The 16,557-nt window shown below is 50.9% G+C and overlaps 2 protein-coding genes across 4 annotated transcripts; both read right to left on the bottom strand.

Moving 5' to 3' along the window:
* Positions 1-1,774: 1,774 nt before the first annotated feature.
* On the bottom strand, positions 1,775-9,262 carry DDX56 (DEAD-box helicase 56). Of its 2 annotated transcripts, none has more exons than XR_001823887.2 (14): positions 9,024-9,262; positions 8,769-8,930; positions 8,123-8,283; positions 7,808-7,978; positions 7,581-7,671; positions 6,742-6,986; positions 6,312-6,431; positions 5,941-6,054; positions 5,726-5,820; positions 5,040-5,113; positions 4,816-4,918; positions 4,060-4,165; positions 2,416-2,492; positions 1,775-2,049 (listed from the first exon to the last, which is right to left on the bottom strand). XR_001823887.2 is itself a non-coding variant. In XM_017524615.2 (14 exons), the coding sequence occupies exons 1-14, from the start codon at positions 9,081-9,083 to the stop codon at positions 1,972-1,974; spliced, it is 1,644 nt and encodes a 547-aa protein (XP_017380104.1). In that variant the 5' UTR covers positions 9,084-9,262; the 3' UTR covers positions 1,775-1,971. The 2 variants fall into 2 exon arrangements, 1 of the variants encoding a protein (XP_017380104.1); XM_017524615.2 differs by having other exon boundaries at positions 4,816-4,905.
* Positions 9,263-11,612: 2,350 nt separating this feature from the next.
* TMED4 (transmembrane p24 trafficking protein 4) lies at positions 11,613-15,940 on the bottom strand. 2 transcript variants are annotated; one of them, XM_017524614.2, is made up of 5 exons: positions 15,702-15,940; positions 15,404-15,504; positions 15,129-15,254; positions 14,772-14,918; positions 11,613-13,309 (listed from the first exon to the last, which is right to left on the bottom strand). In XM_017524614.2, exons 1-5 carry the CDS (start codon positions 15,859-15,861, stop codon positions 13,160-13,162), a joined length of 684 nt encoding a protein of 227 aa, XP_017380103.1. In that variant the 5' UTR covers positions 15,862-15,940; the 3' UTR covers positions 11,613-13,159. The 2 variants fall into 2 exon arrangements, with proteins under 2 accessions (XP_017380103.1, XP_037593029.1); XM_037737101.1 differs by having other exon boundaries at positions 15,686-15,869.
* Between the last annotated feature and the right edge of the window lie 617 nt (positions 15,941-16,557).

The following is a 16,557-nucleotide window of genomic DNA, read 5'->3' as shown; positions in this document are numbered from 1 at the left end:
ATGAGCCAAGCTTACACTACTGCACTCCAGCCTGGGCAATGCAGCAACACTACGTCCAAAAAAAAGGGAAAGAGAGAGTTTGTGTTACTGTGTTGCCCAGGATGGAGTGCAGTGGCGTGATCATACATACAGCCTCAAACTCTTGATCTTCTGGGCTCAAGCAATCCTCCTTCTTTTCAATGCCCTGGCCCCAGAATGCCCACAATGGTACCTAACCCCAAAGCAAAAGTCCCGTAGTACCAGCTATTCCACCAGGGTGGACAAGACAGAGCCCAAACCCTGCACAGAACCTCATTCACCAGGTAACTTCTGAGCCTCATCTCCCCCACCTAAAACATAGAAACAGCTTCCCCCAGGGAGGCCATTAGGAGGAAGGAATGTACACTTCTAACAAATAACCACCATACCTTTACCCAAACTCCTCTGCTCCAGGCCCTGACCGTGCTGTCCCCAGGCAGGAATACAGCATCAGGCTGGCTCCATGCTCCTCTACGTCATCCCCCAAAGAAAATCACTGGGGAAACCCAATCTCTTCTCCATCCAGAGTGGCTCTGGGATACAAGCTCTCTTGGTAGGGTGTTCCTGGAAGTGACAGGGTCAGAGACAAGCACCCTGGAGGCGGTGTATGTAACACTATAGAATACAGCTTGGCTGTAACATCCAGAGCACTCACTGTGCCCAGGGCCATCCTCAGCACCCCATGAAGCAAGGTGGGAAGGCCAACCTGGGACAAGGACCAGGTCTCAGAACTGCAGGCACAATCTGCCCTGTCTCATCTTCCAAAGGTGGGAGGGATGCCCACTGATCGGGTCTATGCAGTTGACAGGCATCTCCCAGCAGTTGCTCAAATGGTTGCTTTTTCTCCAGTTCCACTAACTCTTTTTCTTTCTGAATATTCCTAACCACCACAGACTGCGATAATACTGTGTGCAGCTCCCTGGCAGCTCTAGTGCAAACCTGCCCAAAAAATACCACCATCCTACCGTCATCACACACGCTGGCTTCGTGGAAATCCTCAGGAGTTGACAGAAGGGAACAGGGATCATGGAGGTCCCAAATCTTGGGTCCTGCTACCTTCAGTCTTATCGTGACCAAAGCCCCAGCCTCCCTTGTCTCTATATAAACTTTCACAAAGAAAAAACTTGGCTTCTTTCTAAAAACCCCTAGTTTCTCCTCCCCCTCCCCCTGCGCAACCTCATGCCCCCAGCCTGGCCTTGTGATACCTGGTAAGCAAGTAACATGCAACCTAGGGCCCTGAGCCAGCAGACAGGCCCAGACTTCAGGCTGAGAAGGCAGCTGGAGAGGTAGGCCAGGGCACAAGGAACTGTATGTGGGTGTGCATGTTATACTGCCGCTTATGCATATAACACAGACGCAACTCACACATCAACAGGCGCTCAGAAAGGGACCAGCAGATAGCTTCCCTGGCTCCTCTAAGGAAGGGCAGGCAGCTTCCCCCAGAAATCTACATGTGCCTGTGCTGGAGGAGAGGAAGACTGGTGGTCGGAAAGGCCCATCTCCCAGGGTTGCAGGCCCATCTGTCTGCCTGGTCCCAGGCAGCAGGATTGCACAAGCTGGGTGGGATGGCCATAGCCACCCGCCAGCGAGGGAAGGCTTCTCTTCTGATGGCGGGGGGCAGCTTGGCACGGCTGACCTCTGCTGGCCAAGTGAGACACTGCATGCAGCTGTACAGCCAAGCACTTCCGTCCTCTGGACATCTCCTGACTCCTGATGTTTTGGGGGAACAGTCCTTTTCATATGCCAGAGGCACAAATTGGGGCAGCTAAAATTTTTATTCTGTTGTCAAGGGGCAAGATGCCAGCCTGGCAGTGCCAAGGAGTTGAAGGGCCCAGCATGGGCAGTCCCAGAACTGTCTGTTCAGTCTGTGCAGTGAGCACTAGAGCCTCGTCTGTCCATGCAGGAGGGAAGCCTGTGCTCCACATTGTGCTCAGCTCGAGAGGCCCAGCAACCTCAGGAGGACTTGGCTGCAGGTCTGAATTTCTTTCCTTTGTGCTTGAAGCTGTGCAGTGGGTTCTGGGACTTCACTCTCTATGGAGGCAATCACACGTCAGTTGGGGAAATCAGGCTGACAGACTATCCACCCATCCACCCACCCACTCAAACTGAAAAAGACACAAAGGGAGCCATGCCAGCACCTGGCCAACAAGACCAGAAGGTGCTACAGACAATGAAAGGGGAAGGGCAGCTGGGGAAAGCAAAGCAGAGCCTGCAGGTAGCTGCAGAAGTACCCCTAGCCCACACCAGATTTTGTCCCAGCCACCAGATTTTTGAGGAGCAGTTCTTGGGTGCGCTCTCTCCCACTCCCTAGGGCAAGGTGCCTACACATTCTGGTGATGACAAAAGAGCAGGTGGGGAGGAGTCGTGCAGCTGTCCCCAAGGCCCCAGGGGCCATACCTTGGCCTTCCTAGAAGAGGAAGACAGCTTCTTCCGCTTCTTGTGAGGGAGCACCAGGCCACGAAGAGCAGGAGGAACTGGAAGAGATGCTTGCCTGAGCAGTGGGTGCACTACTGCTGTTCCTACCCCTGCCCTCCCACTGATTCTGCAGCAAATTCTTGGATTCTGACCCAACTGGCAGCCTTTGACATACAACTATTCATTATCACATCTGCACAGGGCCAGGAGAATGTGAGCATATTAGACTTCCACTATCTCAATAGTTTTCCTGTATTGTTTAGACTTGTTTCAATAAACATGTAACAAGAAAGAAAAAGACAGACATCCTTATAGAAAGAAAATGTAGCTGAAATAAAAATCAACTGGTGGTTTCTTCACCTGTGGCCCATTACTACAGATTTGGTGGGCCCCACATCCCAGCTGCACCTGGTCTTGACTGTATCTTCACCTCGCCTACCCCATGGACACCCCCAGGCCAACCCCACCTGGGCCCTCCCTTTCAAGTGTCAAACATCCCATATCCTGACACCTTTCCACCTTCTCCTGGCCACACCTTGGCAAGTGACTCCGCTGTAGGAGCAGGCTAGGTTCCTCAGGCCAAAGCTCCGGCCTCACCCCTCCCTCCCTCTCTCCCCTCCCTCCCTACTGCCCTCCTCACATCTCAGGCCACGACCTAGACTGGGGTCTCCTCCAGCTCACTGTCCTGTGGGAACATGGCCCCCCAGCACTTTCTCTCTGGCATTTTCACATTCCCATTTCTTCTAGATCCTTCCTTTCCCAGTGCCCAGGCTTTTCCTGCCCTGGAACATTCCACCTCCACAGCAGCAACACCAGTCGCCAGCTGGATGCAGGTCCAGACTGAGCAGACCCTGTGGCACTGAGAAGCTTCCTGCACTTGCTGCCCATGGTCTCCTCTCCACCACTCTTCTCCTTTAGCCCATTTTAGGCATAAAAGTCACACATACTCATTACCAAAAGCACCTCCTATGAGACACTGAAAGAAGTCATCACCTAGAGCCTGCCTAAGAGGAGAGGTGCCCAGCTTTAATGGTCACATAAAGCTCTCGCCTGGGCTGCACCACAGAAACCAACCCCAGGGTCCTGACCTCACGCCTGCCAACCCCTGCACCCCTCGCACCACCACTGGCTCTTCTCCTGCCACGTCGTCTGTTTTGGCTTTATAGTGTCTGTCTCCCTGTTGACTGTTCTTATCTAGAGACTCCACAGATACCTTGGCCTTGACTTTAGCGGCTACTAATCCTGAGCCTTTTGCAGCACAGGTGGCTGTCTCTGCCTCCTGCCCGTGACTCTTTCCCAAACCTGTTCACTCCTTTCCACCATGGATAGCCATTCAGCCCAGCCCTGGAGACCATCTGGCCTGAAATCGTGGTCTGCCACCCACTCTGCATTACCTCAACTTCCTCATCTCCAAAATGGAGACTGCAACAGCTAACCCGTGGGACCTGGCAAACAAGTTTAGAAACACAGGGGTGTGCCTATTTATGTGCTCGTGTGCTGCCCAGGTCTCCAAGCCCTATTCTGCCTGACCAATCCCAGTACCCAGCAGAGGTGCTAACGCAGCAGCGGAGAAATTAATGCCACTTCCCCAGCCTGCTGCCTCCTGCCCTGTCAGGCTGCACTCACCCAGGTAGTCAGGAACATGGCCCAGGTGGGGCTTCACCACCGCAGGGTGCAAGGGCAGGTCATGCCGCAGCAGCTGGAGGTCCCTGGGGTTGTCTTCAAAGTATGTCTACCGGGGAAAGAGTAAGAACCACAGTCAGCACCTTTCTTGTGTGACTCCATAGACTGAGCTTTCCAAAGAATAACAGTCATGTGTTTTAAAAGTCATGAAGCAGCTGCCTATGTACACCTCCTGAAGTGGATGTTTCCATTCTTCCTTGCCCAAGACACACATGGCAGCACCCTGAACCCCTTTTTGCTGGGCATCATCTTACAGACACACAACCAACCTCTTCCCTGCCCATGTAACTTTTAGCTCTGGATGCACCTTAGTTTACCTAGCAAACCCCCCATGGTGGCATCAGGCTTGTTTCCATCGTTTGGTTCCTTGATAATGCCATGATGAACCCAGGCACATGCTTGGCCATGCACATCCACAAGTGTGACCAAGATTAAGTTCCAGAAGTGGAATTTCGGATGAAAGGACACATGAGCTTGTAATTCTGCTGGACACTGAGTGCCCACCATAGAGTTTGTGCCAATTTACTGTCAAGCAGAACAGACTAGCTTCCTTCTGTGATTCTGGGTCCACTGCCTCCCTTTCTGTGCCAAAGGCCAGAAAACTGCCCAGTTCTCTGCTTCCCACCACTCAGAGCTCAGCCAGTCTCCAAAAAAGCAGCCACCTAAGATTTGTCCCCTCCTCACTTCCCATCCCCTCACCTTGAGCTTCTCAGAGTGCAGAAGCTCCTCCTTGATCTCCTTCAATCTCGCCTCCCGAATGGCCTGCTTAGTCACTGAACGCATGGCATCCTGGGGGTGGACACTGGAGGTCAAGATAGTGAGGCTGTCCCATCCTCCCTCACGCCTGGATGCTCAGCAACAGGGTACGGTCCCTGGGCCACAGCCCCTCCGCCCTCACTCCTCTCCCCACCACAGCAGCTCACCCTGCAGCGATAGCGAAAGCCCTCGATCTCCTCCATCTGGAACTGGTAGGGGAGCAGAATGGGGCCCCTGTTCTCTGTAGAGAAGAGAGTAGCAAGGGTCCCACAGGCTGAGGCCTTAGGACAGGGTCTTCATTGGAGGCCTCCTACACCTTTTTCTTGGGGCAAAGCAGCAGGGGACCCACTGCCTTCCTGGGATGCTGAACATGCTGTACTTGGGGCTTAGCTGTGCCTGGGGCTCTTACAATGATGACCCATCTGTCCCTGTGTGTGGATGGGGGTGGCTTGTGCGGCCCCAAGCCCAAGAACCCATTACCCACTCTCTTCTCTCCCAAGGACTACTCCATGGTATTCCTTGGGAGTCAAGGCACCCCATGACGATGACCACAGAGAGCAGTCCAGGACCACCTAGCACCCTAGAGTCAGGTGCTGTTCTGAGTTGTCACAGCAACATGTCAGGTCACTAAACGCTCAGGAGGCAGACAGGAAACACGACTTTGGATAAATGACCTCAATTTGTTTATCTTTCAAGGGGGACAATGCCTGCCACTCAGGGCAGAACAAGGATGGATGGTGGAAGTGGCCTGTCACACTATATTGTGACCTCTGTCATCATAATCATGGAGTTTTAAGGCATCGTGGGAGAAGCCTGACCCTGGTCCAGGCCCACAAGGGAACCAGGCTCTTACCTCCACTGAGAAGCTCCTCAATCTTGCCTAAGTGGGATTGCTCTGTGGGCAGCACAAAGGTTAAGACTATGCCGGGGTTGTTGGCGCGTGCTGTCCTGCAAGGGGAGACAATACAGCTTGTATCTCCGACCCGCAGGCTCTGTCCAGCACACCCCAAGTCCGTTGGCATGCCCACCACACAGGTGCCTGGCCCATCACACTCCTAGCCCTCCTACCTGCCGGCTCGATGGATGTAGGCCTCGGGGGTTGGGGGAAGATCAAAGTTGAGCACAGCAGACACATAGTGGAAGTCTATGCCCCGGGCCACACCTGCCTCCGGATCAGAAGCCCTGCAGAGATTACTCAATGTCAGCTGGACTCTTCCTCTCCTCTGGGCAGGTATTCATGAGCTGAACCAGCACCTTCTCCATATCCAGGCAGCTGAGCAAGTGGGGCTCTCTGCACTACACTACCAGCCAGGCCTGGAAGGTTTGGCTCCCTGCTCTGTGCACTCTGGTTTTAGTCTTCCAAAAAGCTAAAACAAAAAACAAAAAAACAAAAACCCACATCTTTCTGAGGAGGGATGGGAAAAGAAGCATGGACTCACTTATCCCCTTTGGGCCCTCGGCCCCGACGTTTGCCCTTGACCAGGGCCCCCAGGACTTCAGCATCAGTTGCTATGACACAGTCGTAGAAGCCTTGGTTGAACTGTGAGATGATGTGGCACCTGCAGCCAAGAGTAGACAGAGGATCAGCTTGGCAGAGCAAGCATGAGGCCCCTCTGCTATCCCTAGTATTATAGTAACTATCACCCTTTCTTTTTCCTCTTCTTTATCTCTTTCCCTACTTAATCATTGTGCCTCAGCTTCCTCAGCTGAAAATAATGATAGGTATTTCGGAGTTTGGAGAAGTCAGTCAGTATCAGTCACATCTAGAACCTGGCCCCTACTAAATGTTTAAGAAACAGAACATGAACTGGGTCTTCTTTCTGTCTGTATCGTCAACTGATCTCAACCAAGATGTTGGCTGTGGCAGACCTGGAGCGCAGTGGAAGTTCTCCATTGAGCACACAGGTGGGGATGCTGAACTGCTCCAGGAACAGGCGTAGCCGATAACTCCGCTCTAGAGTGTTGACAAAGAGCAGAGACTTGCCCCGAATCAATGACAGCTTGAGCAGGGTATACAGCAACAGGAATTTGTCTTCCTCAGTCTCACAGACCACTTGAAACTGCTGTAACTGGTCTGGCCCAGGCAGCTGGGACTCCTGTAGCTTAAGGGTAACCTGGGAAGAAGACAGGTCTGTGGTCAGAAAGGAAGAGAACACAGAGATGGTATGGCCACTTACTCACCAACCAAAATATCAACATTTTAGTGCAGGCATTTAAGGATTCCTGGCACCCTAAGTCTCCTCCAGTTTTGTAACATAAAAACCCAAAATGCTCTAACTGCTGTGGTATATAGAATATACCACGGAAACCATATATAAAATACTTCCAAGCACAGATGAAGAGAAACACATCAATAAAGAACTACATCAAGTGGGGAAGGCCTACAGTAACCAGCCTTCTGAAAAGTAAAGTTTACTTAAGATGAGAACGTTGTTGGCCTTAAAATTTTGGCTCTGCTGCTCAAAGCCACCCCTTACGTCCCTGCTCAGGATTTTAGGCACAGTATGGCCTGAAATGGGAGACATCCCTTGTGGAGATGTGAAAATACACAGTGACTTTAGACCACTGGCTTTTAGTGCCTCAGAGCCAGGGATGAGACACTGACAACTATCCCACCCCAAACACCAAAGGCTCCTCTAAGAAGGAGTGTCAAGATCTTCGAGTGCCCCCATGCCTGCAGCTCCAGCCACTTCCATGGTGTCCCTTACCGGGTTATGTAATACCAGCTCCTTAAGTGCTTGTACATCCTCATTAAAAGTAGCTGACATGAGAAAAGCCTGGTAAATCCGGGGCAAGTGACTGAAATGAAAGAGTCTAATGAGATTCCAGCTCCAAGAGCCTCTAACTATGGTAACTGGCTTCCCGCCACCCCACTGTAGTCCCAACTCCTACTCACAGATGTTTCCATTAGGAATCACACCCACCTCTGCCTTACCAGAGGAGACTCTTGAGCTCTTCCTCAAAGCCAAAGGAAAAAAGAAGATCAGCCTCGTCCACCACCAGAAGCTCCAGGGAGTCACGAAATTTCAAGCTGTCTTGTTGCAAGTGGCTTAATATGCGAGATGGGGTCCCCACTATCACATCTGGCTTCTCCATCAGCACAGCTCTGAAGGTGGGCAAGACATCAGTATCAGGGAGAACGTAGCAGCTGGATCTCAGCCTGGACTTGCTGTCTTTTTTGCCACACATAAACCCAACTCCACAACTCTGTGTAGCTTCATTCAGGTGCAGATTTGCTGCTTTTACCCACCTCTGAGAGGCTGAGTCTTCGGCAGCTGAGACATTGGCCACTCGGATATCCCGAGCACAGTAGGTAGCCAGCTGCTGAATCATGCACTGTGCTTGTCGTGCCAGTTCCTTGGTAGGAACAAGAACAAGGCCTCTCACTGCCTGTTCTACCACCGGGCCTGTCTGTAAGAATATGAATTTAAAACTTTAGCCACCAGTGCATGTCGCTGTGTCCACCTGATGCTTTTCTCTACCCCTTCCAGCCTATCTGACCCATCTGCTGCCACACTGCTCAGCTGTATTTTGATCATCCATCACTCTGCCCGCCTCAGAATGCAGAATGTTTTCCCCAGGCACTGACCCTCAAAAAGAATAATGTACTCTATGTTTATGAAGCTACTTTAAATTTATGGAGCTAAATTCTCACAATAATTCTATAAGTAGAAGATAGATGTGCCCTTTTTATGTAACAAAGAAAAGAAAGTGTTCTGTTGAAGATTACACAAAGGTTGGTCATAGCAGGGCCTGGACAAGGATCCAGCTAACCTGAACTCCAGGCCAGTCTGCATGGGTACAGGGCCAAGAGAGAACCTCAGACAAACGGGAACCGCTCTTCCCAGGCTTTTGGGGCTCGCCTCCTTCCTCCCCTCAGCTCTCTCGTTACCCACCGCCTTCCTGTGGAGCAATAGCTGCAGCATCGGAATAGCATAAGCGGCCGTCTTCCCGGAGCCCGTGCGGGCCCGAGCCAGGAGGTCCTTCCCCTCTAGGGCCAGTGGGATGGCCTTTTCCTGGATCAGCGTAGGTCGCGACCAGCCCAGGTCAGTGACAGCCTAGGAGAGACCAGGAATGCGGCTCAAGCGGCGCGAAGAGTGATGGTGTCTCCCGTGGAGCCCGTAAGCCAGCTCCCCAGCCCTCCCGCGTACCTGCAGGAGCCGGGGATCAAGGCCCATGTGTTCAAAGCCCAGTGCTTCCGAGTCCGCCATGGCGCTGATGAGTAGCGACAGCACGCACGCCCTGCAAAAAGAATGCCACCGACGCGAGGTTGGAGCAAAGCAACAGCCAATCGGCTTCGGAGACGCCGTTACTTCCCGGAAGTCCTGGAGCCCAGGCTTCCGGTGTTCCGGTGAAGCTCTGCGACTGCGCAGAGCCCCGGAGTCGGTCTAGGAGGAGGCCATGGAGCGGCCGTGCCGGGGTCGTCGTGTGTATACCCTAATTGCTGTTTTTTTCTGTTTGTTTTGAGACAGAGTCTTGCTCTGTCGCCAGGCTGGAGTGCAGTGGCGAGCTCGGCTCACTGCAACCTCCACTTGCCGGGTTCAAGCAATTCTCGTGCCTCAGCCTCCCAAGTAGCTGGGACTACAGGCGCGCGCCACCACGCCCAGCTAATTTTTGTATTTTTTAGTAGAGACGGGGGTTTCACTATGTTGGCCAGTATGGTCTCGATCTCTTGACCTCGTGATCTGCCCGCCTCGGCCTCCCAAAGTGCTGGATTACGGGCGTGAGCCACCGCGTCCGGCCGCAAACTGCTGTTTTTTTTAAAAAGCTTTTTAGGTGGCAACCTATCTGCAGATACGACACAACCAGTATGGAAATTCTTATTTTCCTCACAACCACCAGCTGTTGGCCCATCCACTGGCTATCCCAATTGCACCTGCCCCATCAGCGGAAAGGTGAAATGTATGCCCAGTTTTTCCTCACACCATTACCTTTCCTATCAAAAACTACCGAGAGAAACGCAGGACCTACCAGAATAGTTAAGATGTGCTCCATTGTGTCTACTGCCAGCCAAATCTCTGCCTTCCTGTCTTCTCACATGCTCGGTCTGAGTTGACAGCTGTTAACAGCCACAGAGCAGAAATGTGTCCCTTCCCAACATTTCACATCATTCCCAAGAGCTTCAGGCCAGAAGTCCAAAACATGTAACTAGTTCAAAGGACTTAAGACTTTTCTCTGTGTTAATTCTAATAGGAATACTGAATAGGGATATCTGAAGAAGTATAGCAATTCACCTTACTGAACTGTTAATACTGTCATCCAGATTTAGAAATATGAGGATATAAAAATAATAATTGGAAAAGCCTAGAGAACTAAATTGTTTTTATTTATTTTGAGACAGAGTTTCACTCTGTTGCCCAGGCTGGAGTGCAGTGGCTCGATTTCTGCTCACTGCAACCTCCTCCTCCCAGGTTCAAGCAATTCTCCTGCCTCAGCCTCCTGAGTAGCTGGGATTACAGGCATGCACCACCACGCCTGGCTAACTTTTATATGTTTAGTAAAGACGTGGTTTCACCATGTTGGCCAGGCTGGTCTCAAACTCCTGACCTTAGGCAATTCGCCTGCCTTGGCCTCCCAAAGTGCTGGGATTATAGGTGTGAGCCACTGTGCCTGATCCTAAATTGCATTTCGTTTTTTTGAGATGGGATTGCTCTGTTGCCCAGCCTGGAGTGCAGTGGCACAATCATGGCTCTCTGCAGCCTTGACCTCCCTGGGCTCAAGTGATCGTCCCACCTCAGCCTCTCAAATAGCTGGGACTACAGGCATGTGCCACCTGCTAATTTTTTTGTACCTTTTGTAGAGACAAGATTTTGCCATGTTGTTCAGGCTGGTCTTGAACTCCTGGGCTATCGAGTTTTTGGCTTCCCAAAGTGCTAGGAATACAGTTGTGAGCCACTGTGCCCAGCCCACATGTATTTTTGAGTAAAAATAGCTGGGCACAGTGGGGTACACCTGTAATACCAGCTACTTGGGAGGGTAAGGTAAAAGGATCGCTTGAACCTGGGAGCTCAGGTTGCTTTCAGCTATGATGGCACTGCTGCACTCCAGCCTTGGGGACAGAGCAAGACCCCATCACTAATTATATATATGTATATACATATATATGCCACGCACAGTGACTCACACTTGTAATCCTAGCACTTTGGGAAGCTGAGGACCAGCCTGGCCAACATGGTGAGACAACGGTGGCTCATACCTTTAATCCCAGTATTTTGGAAGGCCAAAGCGGGCAGATCACCTGAGGTCAAGAGTTCAAGACCAGCCTGGTCAACACGGCAAAACCCCATCTCTACTAAAAATATAAAAATTAGCTGGGCATGGTGGCAGGTGCCTGTAATCCCAGCTACTCTGGGAATCTGAGGCAGAAGAATCTCTTGAACTCAGGAAGTGGAGGTTGCAGTGAGCCAAGATTGCACTGCTGCACTCTCAGCCCGGGCAACAGAGTGAGACTCCATCTCAAAAACAAATAAATAAAAATACAAAAATTATCCAGGCGTGGTGGTGGGTGGCTGTAATCCCAGCTACTCAGGAAGCTGAGGCAGAAGAACTGCTTGAACCTGGGAGGCAGAGGTTGCAGTGAGCCAAGATCATGCCAGTGCACTCCGGCCTGGGCGACAGAGCAAGACTCAAAGAAAAAAAAAATATATATATATATATATATGTATATATACACACATATAAAATAGGTATATATCCCTGTATAGTATAGGACATAAGGAGAAATAACAAAAGGAGAATAATTTAGTTCTGTAGGTCAGATAATTTAATATTTTAAATATATAATAAAAACAAATAAAATGTCAAGAATGGGGAACTAATGGCATTAAGTTTTATATAGAAGGGCATGAGGTAAATATCTTAAAATTTGCTCAGATTTATGATTCAGAGGGCTAAGAAACAAGGTACTTAATTTCCTCAGATGATTCCTTGCAGATATGTGGTCTATTTGGTTGACCTTTGCGAATGGTTGAGCAACCACCCCGTGTATTCCCATACCCCCTGGACTGCCTGTCCAGGCCAAGCCTTAGCACCACCAGTCCACAGTGAAGTGCACTCCAGGTCATCTGCATAGGAAGTCCAGGCACCTTTCCTCTTTTCCTTTAGGTGCCTCCCCTCTGCCCACAACCTCTTATTTCAAACACAGCTATTACAACATGTTTTATTTCACTGGAAAATTCTGTAAAGAACCACTGAAGAAAACATTTAGCACAGCTTAAATAAAACTTGAAAAGGAGGCTAAGAGTGTGCTGCCCCATGCTAGTTCTGTTGCCACCTTACCTCTGACTCTGAGGCCCTGTGGGATGAAAAGCAGGTATCCAAGAGAACTCTGCTTGGCCCTCTGATACGGCCTTGAGAGCAGCCCCAATGCCGGCTTTCTGCCCCACAGGCCGCTGAAATCCTAGGAGCTGCCATGGGAGTTACCAAAAATGTGTGAATAAACAGAATGCAGAGGCTGAGGCAGGTGGATCACCTGAGGTCAAGAGTTCAAGACCAGCCTGGCCAACATGGTGAAACCCCGTCTCTACTAAAAATACAAAAATTAGCTGGTCATGCTGGTGGGCACCTGTAATCCCAGCTACTCGGGAGGCTGAGGTGGGAGAATCACTTGAACCTGGGAGGCAGAGGTTGCCAGTGAGCCGAGATCACGCCATTGCACTCCAGCCTGGGCGACAAGAGCAAAACTCTGACTCAAAAAAATAAAAAAAAAAAAAAAAAAAACAATGCAGAAGGATTGCATTGGTATTCTAAGCCAGTTTCAGGCAGTAAAACTTCTATTAGGAAGGAAAATATATAATTTATCAAAAAATAGTTCTAAGATATAGAAAAACATCTCACTTCTTTAGGGTCAAGACCTGCCCCTTATTTATATTCACAAAGCCATTGAGTGAACCCAGCAGACAGTGAGGCAAGGCCTGCTCTGTGGCGTATGCCAGTCACCTACTGCATGAGAAGACAAAGGGAAAGCAGAAGGTAATGGAGAGATTTTTCATTTGCTTATTTAGTGAAAAACAGAGGGAAATCACTCGAGGCAAAAGAAGCAAGACTGAGTCCTGGGTTAGCTTTGATTCCTTACAAGTCCTAAGATGGATGTTGCAAGATTGGACTAATGTCCTGTGTCTTTGAGAACCAGGGTTAGTAAGTGGCTCATCTGAATGGTTTGTGGCCATGGGACCAATGTGACTTATTATTTTTCATTTTTTTTCCTAAAAATCCAGGTGGTTAAAGGACTGTATCGGGAAAGTACCAAATAAATGAGGTAAAAAGGAAGGGTCATACAAAGAGAGCACTACACCAGCTTCTTGGCCTCAAAGAAGCTCTTGAGGTGACGCATCTGCCAGATGCCAGTGAGGATGAGGATGACAGTCTGAGCAATGGACCACCATAGGACCCTCTGGTTGGTGCTCTCGCTGGTCAGTCGAAAGCGCTCTTCACGATACTGTGTGGGGCAACACAGGATTAAATGAGCAGGAGAAACAGTCCCTGGCTGTTTTGAGGACCCTCCCTGCATGTAACTACTCAACTCCAGGACGAAACTCCTTTCGGAATACTACCTGTGATTCTGTTAGGAGTCCTACGGTCTCCCCACTGAGGCTGTCCCAAGAAAGGGATGGGCTGTCCCTCCATAAGCATCTCTGTTGGGACTGAAATCATGATCCTACCATTTCCAACAAGATCCCCCCCCCCAAAAAAAAAAAAATCAGGTAGGCAATGGCTGTTACTAAATTGTGAACTGCCCTTTTTTCACTTTATTTTATAGAGCTTAAAAATGACTACTGAAAGCAAAATGTGGTACATGCATACAATGGAATATTAGCCTTAAGGAAAGAAATTCTGACACATGCTATAACATGGATGAACTTTGAGAACATTATGCTCAGTGAAATAAGCCAGTCATGGAAAGGACAAATACTGAATGATTCCACTTATATGAGGTAGGGTAGTCCAGATCATAGAGACAGAAAATAAAATGATGGGTGTCAGAAGAAAGGGAAATGGGGAGTTATTGTTTATATTAAGTACAGATTTGCTGGGTGCAGCAGCTCACACCTGTAATCCCAGCACTTTGGGAGGCTGGGATTAGGTAGATTGCCTGAGGTCAGGAGTTCAAGACCAGCCTGGCCAACATGGTGAAACTCCGTCTCTACTAAAAATACAAAACTTCGCTAGGCGTGGTGGCGCACGCCTGTGATCCCAGTTACTTGGGAGGCTGAGGCAGGAGAATTGCTTGAACCCAGAAGGCAGAGGTTGCACTGAGCAGAGATGGCCCCACTACACTCCAGCCTGGGCAACAGAGCGAGACTCTGTCTCTAAATAAATACAGATTTTTAGTTTGAGAAGACGAAAAAAGTTCTGGAGCTGGATGATGGTGCTGGTAGCACAACATTAGGGATGCACTTAATACCACTGAACTATACACTTAGAAACAGTTAAAATGGCACACTTTGTGTTATGTGTATTTCACCACAATAAAAAGTTTTGATTTAAAAAACAAGTTGGGCGAGGTGGCTCACGCCTGTAATCTCAGCACTTTGGGAGGCCAAGGTGGGCGGATCACCTGAGGTTGGGAGTTCCAAACCAGCCTGGCCAACATGGAGAAATATCGTCTCTACAAAATTAGCCAGGTGTGCTAGTGCATGCCTGTAATCCCAGCTACTCAGAAGGCCGAGGCAGGAGAATCGCTTGAACCTAGGAGGCGGCGGTCAAGATCATGCCATTGCACTCCAGCCTGAGCAACAAGAGTGAAACTCCATCTCAAACAAACAAACAAACAAACAAAAATATCCAGACCAATACCTTTCATTCCATTCTCTGCAGAGCTGTCCAAGCAGAAACTTGAGTAGGTATAGTGGGTATAAAGGTCAACTGCCCTCTCCAATTACAAGGAGATACGCCCTTACCCTTTGGTAATCCTGCTCCTTCTGAATCTGTTCCACCTGATCAAGCAACTGGCGGGCACGGAGCTGTAGCTCCGTCAGCTTATCTTTTGCAGCAATCTCAGGGTAGTTGTTGGTGTGCTCCCCAACCTGGATGCCAAGGTGCACACGCTACAAGAAAACATGGAATGTCTGAATGGTGAGGCCTCCAATTGTCTGTTCCAGGGTATAGAACCCACTCTTCTCCCTGGCTGTGGAGCAGAGGGCAACAATCTCTCTCCCTAATTCTGACTGTGCTACAAAGTTTCACAATAACGATAAATCAAAATTTGGAAACAAGTGAGAGATGCTAAGCTGAAGCCAAAGAAAAAATCCTTTTACCAGTTTGCCACCAGCGAAGAGAGCCATCCTAGTAGAGTTGGAGTGCAGACAGATTTGATGGTCACCAGGCGTGTGGGAGGTGAACGTGAAGCGGCCCTCCGAACCGTACTGCCGGGACAGCACCACCTACAACGTGTGTCAGTGGAAGGCCCCACCTTTATACCGCAGCCTTTCCAAGTGCAAGCTGCTGTCCCTTGAGGCCTCGACCAGGCAGGGCTTTATACCCCACGGGAGCTCCACTGAAGAACGGCTGCGTGGGCTAGAGCCAGCCTTACCTTGCCGTCGGGGTCCTTCACTTCCACGTGCATGCCCAGGCCAGGGGTCGAGGGCAGGAAGACCTCCTTTTGCTTATCCCACATCTGGGTACGATAGTTGCCTGAGGGGCAGACACATAGTCACGACCCGGCCCCCTCCGACGTGCGACCCGGGGCTCTAGGCAAGGGGCCTGGCGTCCTCGGGGCACCCTAACGCTAAGTATGGGGATGCCAGCGACCCGGCTGGGCTCGGGAGGAGCGAGCGCCGCCGAGGGCCGAGCGGGGTACAAAGGGCCTCCCCACCCTCAGCCCGCCTGACCGATGACCATGGTCTCGTCGGGGATTTCCTCGATGAAGCAGCGTTTCTCGGTCTCGCCGATGTGAAAGTAGAGTCCTCGGGAGCCTGTGGTGCACAGCGCGAGAAGCAGCAGTGCCTGCTGCCACATCGCCCGCAAAGGCCCAGCCCCGACACCTGCCATAGCGCCTCACTCCCCCACGCGCCTGCGCACAGGTGCGCACCGCTCTGAGCCTGCGCGCCAGCCTAGCGACGCTGTAAGGGCAGAAGGCGCCTGCGTAGTGATGTCCGCCCGCCGTCCCCTGCTCCCCACCGAACACTGCCCCGCCCCGCGCCCCGCCCACTCACATAGCGGGGCGCCGGGACACCGCCGCAACAAGGGTAGAGAGCGCATGCGCAATGACCCCCACCCTCCATTTCTCAACCAATTACATCAGAGTACTTCCGGCACATCTGCTGCTCTGCGCCTGCGCGCTGCCCCAGCGACGCCATTCAGAGAAAGGGCGCCTGCTCGCTGTCCCCAGCCGCGCCGCTGGGGAGAGGCGCCTGCGCAGTCACGCCCGCCCGCAGCCCCAGTTAGCGATTTGGGTCTCCGAGCATCAAGGGAAGCGTTGGACCGAATCTGGCCAGGCTTGGTGGCTACGACGGCCTGAAGCGTTCCTTTGGGTTCTCAACGCGAGTTCTCGAGTGCTTTCTGTGCTAAAAACAAAGTCCTGTGATGTTTTCCTCTGCGTGTCTTCCTATCTGATTCGTCAGAACCGAGGCAGAATCCAGACCCACACCCTGTCACGTCGGCGATCCTCTGCGAGACGGCATTTCTTGGGTGGGGACCAAAAGCCCAGTGCTACCATAGGTTCGGATCATTCTTTTTTTTTTTTTT

Source organism: Cebus imitator, unplaced genomic scaffold, assembly GCF_001604975.1.
Source record: "Cebus imitator isolate Cc_AM_T3 unplaced genomic scaffold, Cebus_imitator-1.0 Scaffold34, whole genome shotgun sequence".
NCBI classification, from domain to species: domain Eukaryota; kingdom Metazoa; phylum Chordata; class Mammalia; order Primates; family Cebidae; genus Cebus; species Cebus imitator.
The sequence above is the reverse complement of the archived record's forward strand: the minus strand, read 5'-3'. Positions and strand labels throughout refer to the sequence as shown.